Source organism: Eublepharis macularius, chromosome 5 (assembly GCF_028583425.1).
Source record: "Eublepharis macularius isolate TG4126 chromosome 5, MPM_Emac_v1.0, whole genome shotgun sequence".
NCBI lineage: Eukaryota > Metazoa > Chordata > Lepidosauria > Squamata > Eublepharidae > Eublepharis > Eublepharis macularius.
Genome location: NC_072794.1, coordinates 52,756,141 through 52,775,140, shown reverse-complemented (window position 1 = coordinate 52,775,140; position 19,000 = coordinate 52,756,141). Strand labels below are relative to the sequence as shown.

Genomic DNA, 19,000 nt, shown 5'->3' with positions numbered 1-19,000 from the left:
GATGTCATCGCGCCACGATGCCACTCTCATGGCATGATGACGTCAGAAATCAGGCCAGGAAGATGTTGGCATTCTGGCAGTTCAGCGCTATGCCCGTACGTGTAGATTCAGCCAATGTTTATGTTTGGAGTCCTGGTAATTTACTATTTTAGTTCAATATATAAACATTTTGGATTCCCTCCAAACCAAAAGGCTCTTCCACTGGCAACAAAAATATTCATTAGCGTAGTCAAATGCAGACAATCCGTGCACTTCACAAAATGTTTCTGTTTCTATAAGGAATACAGTTGCCAACCTCCAGGTTACAACTCATCTCCAGACTACAGAGATCTGTTCCCCTGGAGGAAATGGCAGCTTTGGAGGATGGACTGTATTGCATCACATCCCTGTTGTGCTCCCTGCCATCCTCAGAATCCACCTTCCCCAAGTACCACTCCCAAATCTCCAGGAATTTCCTAAGTCAGAGTTGGCAACCCTAATGAGGAGTCAATAATGGTAGAGCACATACTTTGCATGTAGAAGGCCCCTGTCTCTCCAGTTCAATCCTTATATCTCCAGTTAAAGGATAGCAAGTAATGAGTATTTGAAAAGAATATTCTGTAGCCAAGACCAAAGAAAATCAGGGTTGGATAGTGGCCAGAGTGTTGGACTAGGATGAGGGGGGCTTGGGTTAAACTCCTGCTCTGATGTGAAGCTTGCTGGTTGACCCTGGGCCAGTCATTCTCTCTCAGTCTAATTTATCTTGGGGGTTTGTTGTAAGGAAAAAATGCAAGAAGAAAGAATGGCGTATGCCACCCTGAGTGCCTTGGCATAAAAATGCATTAAATCAATAAACATAAAAGACAGCATAAAAATGCATTAAATCAATAAATAAATCAATAAATAAAGGAGAGTCACTGCCAGTGAGAGCAAGGGGCGGGGGGAGAGACAGTACTGTTATAATGTCCTTTGTTTGTGAGTTACTTAACAGAATTGTTTAATGCCAATCAAAATGTGTTTGGGTGAGAACAAGCAAAATTAATAACATAATTTGTCATGGTTCTTTTTGCAATGGTGGTATGGGAATCATCTTCAGGGAATAAAAATAAAGATAATTCTGAGTTTCTTAACCCTGCCCTTGCCATATGTTTTCAGACTGGAAAATAGAGGAGAAGAGAATGGACTATATAAAAGGAGAATGGTGTTTCGGGGCTGAAATTAATGGAGGAGAGGGGGTGAACTATGTAGAGGGTTTCTGATAACCTGTAGCTATCTTTTGGAAATAAAAGAGGGAAGACATGAGGGTAGCATCTTTATTACTTTCAAGGAAGCAAAAGGAAAAGGACTTGCAGCCCATAATGGTGTGAATCTGGTTTAGCGTTCAAATTCAGATTACTTTGCACCATAGCACGATTTATATGTAAAAGCAAACTGTAGTTTAGTTCAGCGGTTAAGAGTGGCAGGACTCTAATCTGGAGAACCGGGTTTGATTCCCCACTCCTCCACTTGGAGCCAGCTGGGTGACCTTGAGTCAGTCACAACTTATTGGAGCTCACTCAGCCCCACCCACCTCACAGGGTTGCGAGGATAATGATAACACAGTTTGCAAACTGCTCTGAGTGGGTGTTAAGTTGTCCTGAAGGGCGGTATATAAATCATATGTTATTATATTATTACTTGCATGAGTTTTGACAGACCTTTGGACCTACTCCTGCAAACTTCCCATACATTCAAAGGTTTGAATTCAGACTAACATTTCTTTGGGTGAAAGGATTTCTGCCTGCTGAGCATGATCTTCCTGCCGCTTCACTCCCATGGCAGCATTAAATGCCTGCTGAAAGCCTGTGCCTGGAGGGACCCTTTTCCATAGGAAAAGGATGAGGAGGGGGCATTTCAGGCTGCTGCAAACCTTGCCATAAATGGCAGTCCTTGAGTCCATGGAAACGTCTGGATCCAAGACAAACTATAATTTTTGCATTCTCAGTATACCAAGAGTCCAAAAAACTTTTACAGGAAAAACACTAATCACAGTTTGCCATTTCAGATGTAATGGCAAACTGTGGTTTGATATGAAAGAGGACATAGTTCATTTATTTACTTTGTTTGCAATCCACCTTTCTCCCTGGGATTTCCAGTGGGATTGCACAAATTAAAAACATTGCCAATTGCAATACAACAAACAATGTAATAAAACTGGTATACAAAAACATTGGTATACAGCACACCAAAAGCAGTGTAATACGTACATTAAAATAGCAAGATTTTATTATACAACACTGACTCTTAACTCGATTTTAAAATTAAAAAACAAGTGCAACGGTGTAATAAATACAATGAGCAGAGCAATGAAAGCTCCCTAAAACCCACACAATCTGACCTTACTATTCCCTTTATAAGAAAGGTCCTTCTGAACAGTTCCATTTTAGATATTCTGCAAAATGTGGTAACCTTCCCAACCTCCTTGGGCAAGCCATAGTTAATAATCTGAGAAGTGAGAGGAACAGGGTTCACATGAGCTTGAAAGAGCTTCACGGAGCAGTAACCTATGGTTTACTTTCATGTGTGAGCTACACTAGGACATAAGCCAATAGAAGCCAAATGAGTAAGGAAATACATACTATATCCTGCAAACAGGATCTGTTTCTTTTTCTAAATTATCCCTTAAATTATTTCAACCTGCACATTCATAGTAAGCATCCATAATTCTTCCGACAAGAGAATATGTTATATTGTGGGGAGGTATGAATTTGGTGATGTTCTTTTATTATATTGTACAGTTGTTTTAACATGATCCATTAAAGGGAAAGGCTATGCTTTTGTTTCACTTCTCCCTTAAGTTGGTTGCTGGCTGTGGCTGGTTAAAGCCTAGCTGGACCCAGATCAGACCTTGCTTATCTTCAATAAAGTCCTGAACTGTTTGGTACTGGGCACTATGGAGCTATTACACTGGCAATATGAATAAAACTTTGATGGCCATGGCATTTTATGGTACCACTAGTAACAAACCCTGCTGTGGGAAAATATACAACTGGCTCTAGAAAGGGGAGGACAGGCACGCGAGCATTGCCTCCTGCTCCATGACTGATCCCAGCTGGGTGAAGGTGGGGAGTGGGGTGGGCATTGCCACTTACTCCGCTCCTGATTCCAGCTGCATGAAGGGGGGCTGGCATCACTACTTGCTCCGTGCCTGATCCCAGATGGGTGAAGGGGGGGCAGGCATTGCCACCTGCTCCGCTCCTGATCCCCATTGGATGAAGAAGGGGCAGGCATTGCCACCTGCTCCATTTCTGATCCTGGCTGGGTGAAGGTGGGGTGAATTTTTTGTGACCTGCAGTAGATACTAGAGTGAATTAAATACTAGAGCATGCCTGGGAGGCCCATTCCCCACCTTTTCCCCCACTGCCAAGGTAAGCAATGGGGGGGGGGCTAAAGGTGGAAGCAAGGGATCCCTTGCCCCCACTGGGGGAATGGGATCCCTACTTGTGTATCAGAATACATTTGTATTTATCCAAGGCATAAGTCAAAGCTAAGGTTAGGCTGTTGCAAGAAGCCTGCAATGTTATTTTGTTAGGAAGTTTCTGGTGATGCAGACTTGGTTATCATTCACAAGGTAATTTTCAGCATTTAGATCATGCAGTTTAAATTTCTGCACTGGCTCTAGCTCTGTTTACTTTAGTTGGGAATTGTATTGAGTAATTTGTGGTGAAATCCTTATGCAGAATTAGACCCAATTGCCTATATGTCACCATACTGCACAAAACATTTTAAAAGGAATGCTTGTAAGAAGCTTTATCTGTGGTGTTTTAGTCCAGGGGCTTTAAAGGAGAGTGCTATAAATACTGGTATACATAGTGCCATGTTCCTGAAAACTGTAGCTTTTGGAAGAGCATATCCATAAGAATATTCGGAATTACAAAATGTAGGCTACCCATGGATTGAAAGATATTTCTCTCTTCAGAATCGAGAATCCTTTCAGAAAAAGAGCTATTCATATTATAACTTAGGCTAGATGCTAGTTGTGTTATTGCAGGGTTTTGTGAAGACGAAGAAAAAAACTGCACCATTTGCAGCATGAGGTATAGCGGTTCTTGCAGTGAAGTTGTTACTAGGCTAAACAGGATGCACATAATAATAGGCTGGCCCAGCATAAATGTGTGTGATTGCTTAGAGCTGTTAATATAGTGACTCAAATTTTGTGCTGGAAGACAGGAAATTGGAAATCTGCGGAGACCTCAAGCAGGAGACTCCAGAAAAGGGATCTGATCCGGGCAATTTACTGTCTACGTTGAATGGTAGTTTGCTAGAAGAAGGAGCGACAATTATTTTCTTCTGTGAATAAGCACTACCAAGGTGACCAGAAAGAAGTATTGCAGCTCAAGAGAGATCAGGTGACATGGGGCCAATAAGGTTCCATCTGCCCAGTAAACCTATTGATTCTGTCCTGGCTTCTCACTCTGAACAACTTATCACTTGGCCAGAGACTGAGAGCCAAAACACAGGAGAAGAAATACCCAGGTTCAGCACGTGTTCTCTTACCTCAAGGTTTGCCGGGATCTGTAGGCGTCCTGGAAGCTTAAAGTTTAGCATTTACAGAGCCAGCAGGAAGGGAAATGCAGGCACCTGTATTTCCCTTCCCCTTCCTGCTGCTCTGTAAATGCTAAACTTTAAGCTTCCAGGACGCCTACACTTCCCAACAAACCTTGAGGTAAGAGAACAAGTTTAGCATTTACAGAGCAGCAGGAAGGGGAAGGGAAATACAGGCGCCTGTATTTCCCTTCCTGCTGCTCTGTAAATGCTAAACTTTAAGTTTCCAGGACGCCTACAGATCCCGGCAAACCTTGAGGTAAGAGAACACGTGCTGAACCTAGGTATTTCTTCTCGTTTTGGCTCTGAGTTTCCTAGCTTGCCTCCAGTTTGCCAGCCCTGAGACAAGTCACCGGTTCACATCTCATCTCAATATATGTAAGTGACATTAGGATAAACAGTATTTTCTGCTATATCGCTCTCACTATAAGGCAAGTCAGTATATTCTGCTGTATATGGATATTATAATTTTTACCTACCTTGGAGGCTTCTTGTAAGGTTTTACACAATGCCTTACCCCTTCCCCACAATGTTGTGAGTTTTATGTTCAAGCATTTGTGTGTTCTATTCAGTAGGTTGGCAGCATATTTAATTGTTATTTTCAGGATTATCACCTGCACTGCCCAAACACATTCACACCCTTGTTTATTGAAAAGCATGTGCTGCCTTTTAACTTCCCAATCAAAGATAAAAGGTATCATTCCAACTTCTGAATAATACCAGTGTGATCAAAGAATACTGTATGTTAAGGGGTAACCTTGCCTTTCTTAAACTTTGGCTTGTTCACAGCCAAACACATGATGATGCATATTTAGATCATTCTCTATCATCCATGTTCTTGCTTCAGAGTCAGAGTACATCCACGTGTGCATCAGTGCACTCAAATTAGGACAATAAATCTGTGTATACACAGACACACGTATGTTAACATGGAATAGTGGGCTGTGTGGGCTGATTTGCTTGGTACCTAGGAAAGAGGGTCATTATGCATACACAAGTTTCTCCCATGATCACCATAGCATGAGCAAAGGAGAAATCAGACATGAGTGGGTCAGCACTGGAGAGCAATAGTAAGTTACTGTGTTTTCTAGCACATTTTGTCTGGCTAAAAACAAACAAATTGAAACTGAACCCAGACAAGATGGAAGTGATGCTGGTTGGGAAAGTGGAGATCTTGAAGGACATTGTGCTTCCCACTTTCAGTGGGGTTCAATTGACCCTTACTGACTTGTTTAAGACCCTAGGAGTTATACTGGATCCAGCAGTGCTGATAGAGAATCAAGTTAATGCAATTGCAAAAGATGCCTTTTTCCAACTCAGTTTAGACCAGAAAATGGCCCCCACCTTGACACAGACAACCTAGCTACCTGGATCCATGCTACAGTAACATCGACACTACTGCAATGCACTCTGCATAGTCTTCCCTCAGAGTCAATTTTGAAACTCCAGTTGGTGGAGAATGCCACTACTCGGTTATTATCAAGAGCTAGGCAGAGCATGCACATTACTCCTATTCTGCAATCACTCCATTGAATACCCATCAGTTACTAGGCTCAATTGAAGGTTTTGACTACCAAATACAAAACCCTTCATGGCCTTGGCCCCTCATATCTACAGGACTGCCTCTCCCTCTGCTGCACCACGGGAGCTTTGCTCATCTGAATGGAGCCTTCTGCAGGTGCCACTCTGCAAAGGAGCAAAATCAACAACTGTTCATACATGTACATTCTCTGTTGCATCGTCCCCCACCCCTCCCCATGTAATGGCCTGCCTGATGAGGTCAGGAGGGCTCCTGCTGTCTTGGACTTCTGCTATGAAAAACGGAATTATCCAGGAGAGCTTTTTTATCCAGATAGGAGGGCGGTACTGTAAGAAAATGGTTCATAAAGATGTTTGGGTAGAGGGACAAGGGACTGTAGTCTACTGTGTACTGTTCGTTGGTGTAAATGTGCTCCGGCATCATTCTGTATAATTCAACGTATCAGATTTTTTGCTTATTTTCAAATTTTTGTGCAATTCCAAGCCCTGTTGCATTTTTTATTGGAACATCCAGTGATATGTAATCCACTTTATATCTTAGTGAGAAAAGCGGATTATAAGTAATGTTAACAAATAAAATATCTAGTTCACTGTGTCCAGGCCACATGCTATTTAATTACCACATTTGCCTAGGATAGCCAAGTGGTTTCCCATCCAGGCAGTTTTGCACACTTAGTTTAAGCAATAAAGCTAAGTTTTAAGTCCCCCTCACAGTATGTGGCATTTCCCAAGGGCAAACAATAATCTGCTTTCAGCATACACCTCTGCTACGTACTAATTCCAAAGGGGTGGCCATGTCAGTATGTTGTAGCAAAATTAAGCAGGAATCTAATTCCTCTAACTCCAAAATTAAGCAGGAATCTAATAAATGTTAAAGACTAACATTTATTTTAGCATAAGATTTGATAAGTCAGAGCTCTCTTTTTCAAGTGCACAAACTGTAGAACCACTGGCTCTGATGGGGTGGGGTTTATGAAGAGATGCCAATATAAAAACAAGATCAAATTAAAGGAGTAATCCATTCATTTAGAGTATGTGAGACAACTGTTGAGTGTTAGTGCATTTCTTCTTATTTTTTCATCTGCCAAACAACTTGTTGGACCTGCACTTTACAGTAAAGCTCATATTTTCTTTGGACTGTACAAAGAGCATTGGAAGAAATCTGACCATTCGTAGCTTGTCAATTGGAATTTTAGATCAAGCAGGCTTAATATTAGAGTGTTTCCGTTACCCTTTTACAGGTTTTGAGGCAGCTTATTCGACCTTACCGTCTCACCATGAAGCTAATGGGAAAAGCCTTGCAGCAATCTTCACAGGAAAGTTTCCAAATGTCAAGTGTCATCTTTCCAGCTGCTAGATGAATGGGTAGCCACGAGGCATTTATTTGGGTGTGCAGGCTCTGTAAAATCTGGTTGCTGTGGTGGCGATTACTATAATTTGGCAATTGCTTTACCAGTATTTGGACTGGTTGCAATTTTAGTCATCAGATTTGGGGCATGATTTGGGGAAAGTTGTAATTTAGAGGCAGGTCAAGGCAACATAGCTTTTTTTTATCGGGCGAGGACATCATTCATTCTGTCTTTCTCATCTGCATGTGTACATTCTTCTGCAGTGTTCAGATGGTAGAAGCCACTCCAGTTTGAAATAAAAATACATTCACAGAGTAGTTTGGCATTGTCTCCAATACATGGGATGTTTCAGCTTTCAGCCTGCCAATTTTATCAAAGCTTTTATTGCAGTTTTTGTTAATGATGTGCATTTAGGATATATTCACTATAGGACAGCATTTGAAAACTGCTACCTACTATTCCTATGCTACAAAAAGCTTTCATTAAGTATCCTGCTGAAAGTTATAATCAAAAGTTTAGGTTGGGACCAGTTGGCATTCTAGGGTTTGGATTGGGGAGGGTGGGGGCTTCCAGGGAGTTAAAATATTTGCCCCTCAGTTAGTTCTTGGTAATGCAAGTGAGCCGTGTCTCATGTTTCTAAACATTGTTCCTTGTGGAATTCCCATAACTTTTAAAAAATATTACTGTCTTCGTTGAGATTTTACTACTGTTAGCAAAGCAAAAGGGAATTCTAATTGTAAAAACCATAGGCATGCATTTAGATATTTCCAATCTAAAACAGTGCATTTCAGATCAGGAGTAGACATAGGCACGAACGGGGGGAAAAATGAACTCACTGTTCGTTGTTCGTTGCTGTCGATGAACACAAACAGATGAACAGTAACGAACATGTCCCGTTAACAAACATGTTCGGTGTTCGTTGTTCATGGGGGCCAGAATGGCTACCGCTGGACTTAGAGAGCCCATATTCACAGGGAGTGTTCAGCAGGCTCTCCTCCAGCCATCACCCAAGTTTGCAATATGGATCTTGGAGTTATACATTCTCAAATCTGACGCCCCCAGGAAACTCCCACTCGATACAATTGGAGCCACCAGTTAACTTTGGCCCCATACAAGTGGTGGACTGGAAGGCAGGCCACCTCCCCTCTAGGGGATGGGGGGTTTAGCCACTCACCAGCAGCACTCCCCATGTGCCCGCCCACTAGGCCTCCCAGAGGCTACTTTTGGCCAAGGCCAGAAGGTGGGTGAGACCGGTGGCCGCCAGGTCTGGTGGGCTGGGGAAGGTGGTGGTGGGCTGCCTCCTCTCTAGGGGGCAGGGTGTGTGGCCACATGCTGGTGGCATCCCCCATGTGTCCTCCCACCAGGCCTCCCAGAGGCTTCTTTTGGCCAAGGCCAGAAGGTGGGTTAGGTTGGCTGCTGGCAGGCTGGGGGAGGTGCTGGCGGGCCACCTTTCCTCTAGGAGGTGGGGTTTGGCTGCTCACCAGCGGCACCCCCATGTGCCTGCCCACCAGGCTTCCCAGAGGCTACCGTCTGCTAAGATATTACGGTGGGTGATGTCGGCACCTGCCGGGTCTGGTGGGCTGGGGGAGGTGGTGGCAGGCTGCTTCCCCTCTAGGGGGTGGGGGGGTTGGCTGCTTGCCAGCGGCACCCTCTATGTGCCTGCCCGCCAGGCCTCCCAGAGGCTACTTTCTGCCAAGGCCGGAAGGTGGGTCATGTTGGCAGCCACAGCATAACCAAATGACCCAGCAGCAACAGTCTGCAATGAAAACCCTCCATGCAAAGAAAACCCTCCAGCAAGACATGATGGCATACGCAGAGGCCTTGCACACACAAACTCACACCCTGGTGGGTCAGAGACACCAACATATGTCCACCAGATGGGGACATCATGGCATCGGGGCCAATGCTGTTGTCCACACCTCTCATGGTGCAGAGGCTGTTGCCACCCAAACACAATGACTGGACATGGAGCACTGGATGTTTACGTACATGGGATAGATAGGTTTCTCAATAGACAGGTGCATAGCTGTATGGGATAGCTGTATAGGATAGAGGGATGCATGGATACATTGAATACCTGTATTGGATTGACAGGAGAGATGGATACCATGTACAGGCATATTGGGGAGATACGTGGATTGCATAAATATCTGCATTATCCCGTCATTAAGAAGTTGGAAGGAAAGAACCAAGGGTGGGAGGTGGGGCCGGCCCCTAACATGTAGAAGCAGAGGCTCACATGCTGGCCGTCGAGGCAGTGGAGGATGCCTTCCCCCCCCCATCATGGGGGAGGCATCGGTTCCCCTAGGAAAGGGAATTGTGGGCAGACAGGTATGTGCCCACATGGGGAGCTGTGGACTGCCCCCTGCATCGCCAACCGGCATGCCGTCACAGACATGGCAGTCTATTCAGTGCACACTACAGAAGACGGCAATTCCACACCACTCAGACAGCTTACCTGTGCAGGCAGTACAGGCAGACTGCCGCCAGCATCACTCACCTTCCTGCCTTCACTGGAAGGATGGATGTCGCGGCCAGGACCCATTTCCCCCTGCTCAGAGGGGATAGCAGGTGCTAACGGAATGGGGGGGCACCGTGCTGTGCAACCATATGTGCAACAGCTCCTGAGCTGCCCATCGTGCCCAAAAGCAGCAGCAGCAGCAGACAGCACCCACCTTCTTGCCTTCACAGAAAGGTGGGATTGACCCATACCCCCCTGTTCAGAGGGGAAGCAGGTGCCATGGAATGAGGGGCACCATGCGGCACAACCATACCAGCAACAGCTTTTTAGCTATCCCTTGTTTGCCAACGCAGCAGCAGCTGACATGACCCACCTTCCTGCCTTTGTGGAAAGGATGGGATGGGCAGGACAGGAGAGGTCGTTGGGAAGAGTCACAGTGGTTCCATCCAGAGGGGGCGAGGTTGAAAGAGGGACCGTCCAGGAACTTGTCAGGGAGAGGACGCGATGGGCAGGACAAGTTGTGGGGAAGGGTCGTTTGGGCACCATCCAGAGAGGGAGAGGTTGAAAGAGGGACCAGGACCTTGTCAGGGAGAGGGTGACAAAGGCTTACCGGATGCATCAAGGGACAGGGCTGGGAAGACCCCTTCATTGGTGAGCCATGAACCGAGAAACCCACTGAGTTATACGGCAGCGGCAGCAGCAGAAGATGACGTGATCCACCTTCCTGCCTTTGGAGAAAGGATGCGATGGGCAGGACAGGAGCGGTTGGGAGGCATCTGAGCAGTTCCAGAGAGGGAGAGGTTGAAAAAGGGACCATCGGGGAACTTGTCAGGGAGAGGGGGACAAAGGGTTACCGGCCGCATTGCGGAGCAGGACCGGGAAGGCTCCTTCATTGGCAAGCCATGAGCTGAGAAACCCACTGAGACACAGGGCAGAGGCAGCAGGCAACATGACCCACCTTCCTGCCTTCGCAGAAAGGACGGGATGGGCAGGACAGGAGAGGTTGGGAGGCATCTGAGCGGTTCCGGAGAGGGAGAGGTTGAAAGAGGGACCGTCAGGGAACTTGTCAGGGAGAGGGGGACAAAGGGTTACCAGCCACATCGCAGAGCAGGACCGAGAAGGCTCCTTCATTGACGAGCCATGAGCTGTGAAACCCACTGAGTCGCGGGGCAGCGGTGGCAGATGACATGACCCACCTTCCTGCCTTCATGGAAAGGATGTGAGTCGCGGTGCAGGACCCATTCCCCCCTGCTCAGAGGGGACAGAAGGTGCCATGGATAGGGGGCACCATGCAGTACTGTACAACCATGTGCGCAACAGCAGCTGAGCTGTCCTTCATGGCCAAAAGTGGCGACAGCTGACAGCATCTTTGCACTTCCCCCCATGACCACCCTTGGCCCCTGGCCGAAGCCTCATTGTGCCAGCAAACAAGAATTAAGGAGGAAAGAAAAGGAGAGAACACTGTGAGCCCTCAGCCGAGGTGCCCACTGAGCTTGGCCTCAGGGCCTGGCAGCAGCCCTGGAACCAGAAGGAGGGGCTAGAGCCCTAGCTCAGCACTCCTAGAAACCTGACCAGATCAGGCACTAATAATAATGTGAGCCCTCAGCTGAGGTGCCCACTGAGTTTGGCCCCAGAGCCTGGCATCAACACTGGAACCAGATGGAGGGGCTAGAACGCTAGCCCAGCACTCCCAGAAACCTGACTAGATCAGGCGCTGATAATAATAATCAGTATGAGCCTTCTGCCAAGGTGCCCACTGAGCTTGGCCCCAGGGCCTGGCAGCAGCCCTGGAACTAGAGGGGATAGATCCCTATCCCACCCACCACACACAGAAAAAATCCCAGCTCCAATACACTCTCGCTGTCTCTCTCCCAAAAGGCTAGCAACAGCTCTGTCCCACTCCACTGCCTGCTGAAACTGAAAGCCAGAACTGGGAGTGCAGTGCCCTTTTATAACCAGAGGTCTCCTAGAGAAAAGCAGGTCTGTTTGTTGGCAGTCGGAACTGCCTAACATGGTTGTTGTGGGTTTTCCGGGCTGTATTGCCGTGGTCTTGGCATTGTAGTTCCTGACGTTTCGCCAGCAGCTGTGGCTGGCATCTTCAGAGGTGTAGCACCAAAAGACAGAGATCTCTCAGTGTCACAGTGTGGAAAAGATGTTGGCAGGTCATTTATATCTACTCAGGAGGGGTGGGGTTGAGCTGAGTCATCCTGTAAGAGTTTCCCAGGGTGTGGAATGCTAATGGCGGGAGGCTTCACTGTATCCTGAGGAGGTTCTTTTGCATATGGATTGGTGCTTGATGTGCTAATCTTCCCTGCAGGGTGTAGAGTGTTTTGTTAGCCTGGTGTTTTTCAGAACTGGAAACCATGCTCTGTTCATTCTTAAGGTTTCTTCTTTCCTGTTGAAGTTTTGCTTATGCTTGTGAATTTCAATGGCTTCCCTGTGCAGTCTGACAAACCATGCCTAACATGGTTTGCAAGGATGAGATTGGAGTTTCCATGGCCACAGAACACCCCCTCCCCCTCCCTCCCCTCTAGTGTCTGCTCCCATGTAACAAGTTGTAACCAATTTGGAGCACACTTGGAAGGAAGGCCTGCCCATCAAGCTAAGTTGGGCTTAGATTGGAGTTTCCAGGGCGACAGAAGGAGTGCAGACAGAGTTCAGGCAGTCCCTGCCTCCATTGCCAGGGGAATTGATTGAAGGTGCCTGACTGTCTGGCTTCACGAACCGCGGATAAACGCAATGAACGAGGCTTGCAATGACCACTTGTTCCTCTAGAATGGGGTCTCATGAACAGCTTGCTCGCGAACCGCCGATTGGACTGTTCGTGGCTTTTTTGCATTCGTAATGCTGTCCGTGCCCATGTCTAATCAGGAGTACCTGAAATGTAACATAGCACTCCTGAAATTTCAGTATTTCCAACATTTATCTTCTGAAATTTCAGGATTTGGCGGAGTTATTTCAGTTATTTTCAATGAGTGCTAGACCTACCATCAAACTTAGACATCAGAGCTACTGCCCTTTGAAAGCAATAGAACTAAGTCTCGCCTCTGGAGTATAGATGCCAGGTCTGCTGATATTCAGTAATAATCCAATACATTTGTAGCTAATTTTGTTCCATTTCAGTGCAGACACTTTTTGTGCCTCAAGCTTCTTAAATATGGCAGGTACTTCCAACTGCCTTTGCTGCTTCCCTTTCCTTCCTGATCACAGGCAGGCAGGCAGGCAGGCAGGCAGGCAGAATTAGTATTTCTGCTGGCTCTGCCCATTGATCTTTGCTGTTTTCTTTGACCTCTCAGCTCTCCCCTTGGAAACATGGGCTCTGCTCCTGGACCTGACTGATCTTGCACTGGTGTGGTGCCTTCCCGTTGTCAGATTTGTGCGTTTAAAAAGTTGGCAACCCTACTTATATATCTCACGAACCTACCACATGCTGGTTAACCCTGAGAACAATGAACAATCAGTGATGCATTTAAACCCTCCCTAAATGTTCACCATCACTAAAACCACTAAAGCATTAAAACCACTAAAATAAGTTTTAGTCCAGGGGTCCCCAGCCTTTGAAAGCCTACGAGCACCTTTTGAATTCTGACAAAGGGTGGTGGGTGCAATTACAAAATGGCTACCACAAGAGGCAGAACCAGTGATAAGATGGCTGCTGTAGGAGGCAAAACCATATGCGCAGAGGAAACCCAAGTGGTTGGGAAATTCCTGGAGAAGACTGCTAATTTTAAAAATACACTAGAAAGAGGAGTGAGAGAAAATAAAACCAACACTATCGTGGCAGCTGGAACTGAAACAAGCTTATTTTATTCCACTTAGCCAATCACAACTCCAGTGACCTATTAGAAGTCCTGCTGGACAAGAACCCCCACATGGTTCCACCCACTTTCTGAAAACAGTTGGTGGACACCTAGAAAGATGTTGGTGGGTGCCATGACACCCATAGTCATCATGTTGAGACCCCACCCCCCCACCCCCACCCCCGTTTTGGACCATTTTATTTCTTCGGAGATTTTTAATTTTATGCCTGCAGTTTAAAAAGATAAAATGCTTGGGCAATTAATAAATCATAGTGGGCCACTGGGCCAGATATGCAGCTGAATAAAGGTTGTGTCTTATCAGTAGACTATATGTGTTGAACAGAAGGTCTCAGTTTAATTCATATCATCTTTGGTTAATAGGTTGTCATATAAATGTCTTTCTCTGCTTGAGATCCCAGAGAGGCACTGCCAGTCAGAACAGGCAGTACTGAACTATATGGACTAGCAGTTAGACTAAGTATAAAGCAGTGGCATTTGTGCATATTTTTAGTATTCATATTCAAGATTCACCTTAGCATAGATTTAGGGGCTCTTCATTAGTGTTATGTTACATACAGCATCCATTTGTCCCCTCTCCGAGAAAATAAATAAATTATGTGTGAGTTAGTTCGCCAGGGTTTTTTTAAAAAAAGGAACACCCTTTTCAAATATTTCAGAGATAATTTCATCATAAATTATTCCAAAAAGAAAGTTTGGTGTTAATTCTATACAACAGACAGGTTTACTTCTTGGACTTTCATAAGTTGAATAAGTGTATCTTTGAACTTCAGTTGCTTGAAGAATCCAGTACCGGGTCACAATGTATTGCAAAGTGATGCAATTTTAATTTGAATAGTGTCCCTGACTGACTGTAAATAATGCAATTATAGAATTAAATAATAAATAATAGATGAGAGAGCAATAGAAATACAAGAGAGGAAGAATAGAAATATTTTGGAGTGAGATTTAAAAGAGGAAAGGGGTCAATAAGGTGCTGTAAAGGGCTTGGTTACATGTGCCAGAAGCTGCTGAGAAAAGATGGCTGATGAAGCATTGCATTTTTAGACATGTGCAGGTGGTTGAGGCATTAACTCTGTGTATAGTTTCATAGTATGCAAGATGAGGAGAGGTAAATAGTCAAAATTAAGACATTACTTACATTGTTGTCTGGAGCTCAAGGTAAGGCCTGGTCTACACATGGCCCACCTTATAGGGCTGTTGTAAAGATTACTATGATAATGTTTGTGAAGCACTTTTAATTCTGAACGCACTATACTGAGGCAAAGTATTAGAATTAGGTCTGCTATAGTTTTGTCACCTGTTCTGTAGACTTGATGTAGGAGGTAGCAGGGAAATCCCTGCATTTTTCACCAAATCTGTAAGTTGTGTTGTCAGCTTCAGAATGGGAATTCCTGGAGATCTTTGGGTGGTATCTGAGAAGGGTGGAGTTTGGGAGAGAGTTCAGCAAGGATATGATATCATAGGTTCTACCCTCCAAAGCTGTGATTTTCTCCAGGGGAACTGATCTTCCTAGTCTGAGATCAGTTGTAATTCGGAGAGATTGGCAATTTATGTAGGAGATATTCACCTTAAATGCAAGACTGGCTAAGACTCTCAGGAATGTGATGCCACTAGAGATGGGCACGAACAGCATTACGAACAAAAAAAGGCCACAAACAGCCCAATCTGCTGTTCACGAACAAGTTGTTTGTGAGGCCCCATTCTAAATGAACAGGTGGTCGTTGCAAGCCTTGTTCGTTGCTGTACGTCAAGCCAGACAGTCTGGCACCTGCAATCAATTCCCTTGGCAACTTAGGCAGGGATTGTCTGAACGCCTGCTGTTGCCCTGGAAACCCCAATCTAAGTCCAATTTAGCTTGATAGGCAGGTCTTCCTTTCAAGTGTGGAGCTCCAAATTTGTTACAACAAGGGAGCAAAGACCAGGAGGGAGGGGGGCTCCCAGCTCTGACTTTGCAGACAGTGGAGAGGGGGAGAGACAGTTGCTGTTGGCATTTTGACAGAGAGAGTGCATTGGAGCTTGAATTTTCTTTGTGTGTGGTGGGATAGAGATCTACCCCTTCAAGTTCCAGGGCTGCCAGGCTGCCAGGCTCTGGGACCAAGCTATTATTTATTATTGATACCTTTCCTGGTGCCTGCTCACGTCAGGTTTCTGGGAGTGGTGCAGTAGGGATCTTGACTTGGATGCTGGCTGGAGGAGAGCCTGCTGGCCCCCACGAACAGCCAACCATGAACATGTTCATGAACAGGGCCATGTTCGTGGTTGTTAGTCCCTGTTCGTGGATGACAACGAACGTCATGTTCATTTTTTTTCCTGTTCGCGCCCATCTCTAGATGTCACTCACTATTATTGCTATTACTGCAGTGGGATAGTGGTAGGGTTTACTTGGTAGGGTTATTGAGGAACACTCTTTAGGATGCTGAGATTGCACAGTTGTCTAAAGTGGTATTTGACTCAAACAGGGAAACCATTGGAAACTGTCTCTAATTAGAAAAGGCTTCTTCTTTGCACCTAGGATGTGGTTTTGGCAGAGACCAAGAATGGGGAAGGCAGGTGGAAATAGAGAGAAACTCTTCTGCCTTCCACCCACATGCCAGACTGGAGCCACTGTTTCCTCACACAAGTAGGGTAGGGACTGTTGAGGGAGAGAGAGAACAACTAGCGAAGGATTCTGAAATTTACTGTGTGCATTTGTATTTAAACGAGGGGAGGTTGTTATCCTAGGGAACACCACTTCCATGGTCTTACAAGAAATTAAATGAGATTTTTGAGGAAGTACAACCTCAAACAAGTGAAACTGTATGAGGAAAATTCTGTCCCCAAATGGCATTGAGTAACACAGCCATACAAGAAAGTGTGAAATTGTGGTGTCTCCATTTGTCTGTTTATTTTTTTCCTTTGGGATGTTATGGTGGCAGCTCTTCAACATCCACTAGATTCCAGCGGCCACTGCTAGCCAACATATATTTAAAAAGTGAAGTAACTACATGTACAGGGATACCATCAAGTAATTTTTTTCCTTTCAAATTTTATCCTTTTACATTTAAGAATTGATACCAGAAATTGCTGGATGCAAACTCTTGTGTATATATGCTGGATTTATATATTTTAGCACTATTTATTTTCTTTAGCTGTTTATTTATTTATTTATTTATTTATTTATTTATTTATTTATTTATTTATTTATTTTTGTTCTGGGTTTCTAAGAATCCAGGAATCAAGCCAGTCCTTCATATACAGATTATTTCTTTGAGGAGCCTATGAAGGAGCTGGCAATTTTGTTGGAAGTGTTTGTCATAGCCAAAAATAACCTATCAGACTGCAGAAATTTCTATACAACTTGAAGGGGGGGCAGGGCTGAAAAGGAAGAAAAGGGAAGACCAAAGACAAAGACATTTTTAAAAAACCCAAACATCTGTATTTATGGCATAATGTGAGGCAAATTGATCTGTGAAAGGCACTATTTCTGCCTCAAAGAGTAATCCTGGACGATCTTTCAGTCTCATGCAGCTTGTCATTCTTTGTGGATGTTTGGGTTGCTGGTAAGTCTAACCTGGAGACTCTTCTTGTTGCTTTAAGAGCTTGGGGTTAGAAGCAGAACAGTGGCACTCAGCTCAGCTGCCCCAGTGATCCCATTGTCTTTGACCCGCCCTTTTTGCTGGCTGCAAACTTGCTTGCTTCCTTTAGCAGTCAGAGGAGTAAAGGGACTGGTACTTCAAGTGAGCGGGAAATAGCTACTATTTCATCATGCATAAACAGTTAAAGTGACAGACTCATCTCTGGGTGAGCATGTGGCACCCTCATTATGGCTACTTACCTTGAAACTGATGAGGCATGTATATCAATTCAATGCATTGTTTCATTCTTTTAATTACATTTTTCAGCATTATGATTATTCTGAAAACAGAATATATTCAAAAATTTAAACGGAATGCATAAAATATTTTTGTATTCTAATACTTGTAAAATATCAGGTGGCAAAAGCACTGGGAACTAATGGTGTAGGAGTTGACAGACAGCTGGACCTAAGGGCCAACCCTAGAAGTGTGAAAGCCCAGAAATTTGGGGGAGCACTGAAAAAAATATATGCCAAGGAACGTTTTTTTCTTTTTTTAAAGTGAGTGAAATGCTTTTTAGGACAAGATTTTTAGTCACTTATGTCGTATGAAGATAATTACATCTACAACATTAGACAGTGATAACTCCTGTGTATGCTGTAACATATTTTCAAAGATGTTTCTTGTTAAAATTGACTAATTTTGTTCACGATTAATATGCTATAATGCATATGATGATAATGCGCTGAAGAATGCCAGTGTTTTCACTGTTATAATGTTTAAGTTTATATCTAAATAGCCTGCCAGTCCTACTGTGAGACTGTTTTTGTCCCAATAATTGCTTTTGTTAAGTACAAAATTTGTTTTCTATTCAACATTTATTTTTTCCAACCTCTCAAATGCTAAGGTAGTCTAGGTGCTGGACTTTTCAGCTCATTTGCTCTCTACTATTGCATTTATGAATAATTTTCTTGTAGAAAAATTAAGGCATTTATATTTATATTAATTTCTATTCGATTCAGGACAACTTAATGCATACTCGGAGTGGTTTACAAAGTATGTCATTATTATCTTCATAACAATCACCCTGTAAGGTGGGTGGGGCTGAGAGAGCATTAATTATTGGGTCTGTTTGGTTCAGGTTTCAGTTAGGGTTGATCCCTAGTTCCAACTACTATTCAGCCATGAGGCTTGGTAGATGGCCTTATCCAAATTAAAGTTTTTTTGCAGAATTGTTGTGAGGATTAAACATGACAGCCTCAAGTTGTGCTACCCTGAGCTCCTTAGAGAAAGAGAAGGATACAACTAAGATTAATTTTTTTTGTTTATTTCTACAGTCTTTGTATGGTGTTGAGGTTTCTTCTATACCACATCTGCCTCTTTTCTACACTCCCATTGATCTTGTAGACATCAGCGTAGAAGTGGCTGGTCTGAAGTTTCCAAATCCTTTTGGCCTTGCCAGTGCAACTCCAACAACAAGTTCACCAATGATCCGCCGAGCTTTTGAAGCAGGTTGGGGATTTGCACTGACCAAAACATTTTCCCTAGACAAGGTAAGAGAAATATTTTATTTCATTTTCAGTCCTTTCAACCGTAGGTTGGTGGGATTATAGATAAAACAGAAGGAACAAATCAGTAAAACAATAAATACTAAGATCATTTAAAAACATATGCAAGAAATCTAGCAACAGCTTCTAGCCAACCCACATCATT

At 44.3% G+C, this 19,000-nt stretch overlaps 1 protein-coding gene across 1 annotated transcript in view; it reads left to right on the top strand.

The window, feature by feature from the left end:
- The window catches only part of DPYD (dihydropyrimidine dehydrogenase), a 765,031-nt gene that overhangs the window by 368,122 nt on the left and 377,909 nt on the right, over positions 1-19,000 (top strand). Inside the window, exon 13 of the mRNA XM_054980010.1 lies at positions 18,625-18,840. Coding sequence (XP_054835985.1) covers positions 18,625-18,840 — 216 coding nt within the window. The remainder of the gene's footprint in view (positions 1-18,624; positions 18,841-19,000) is intronic.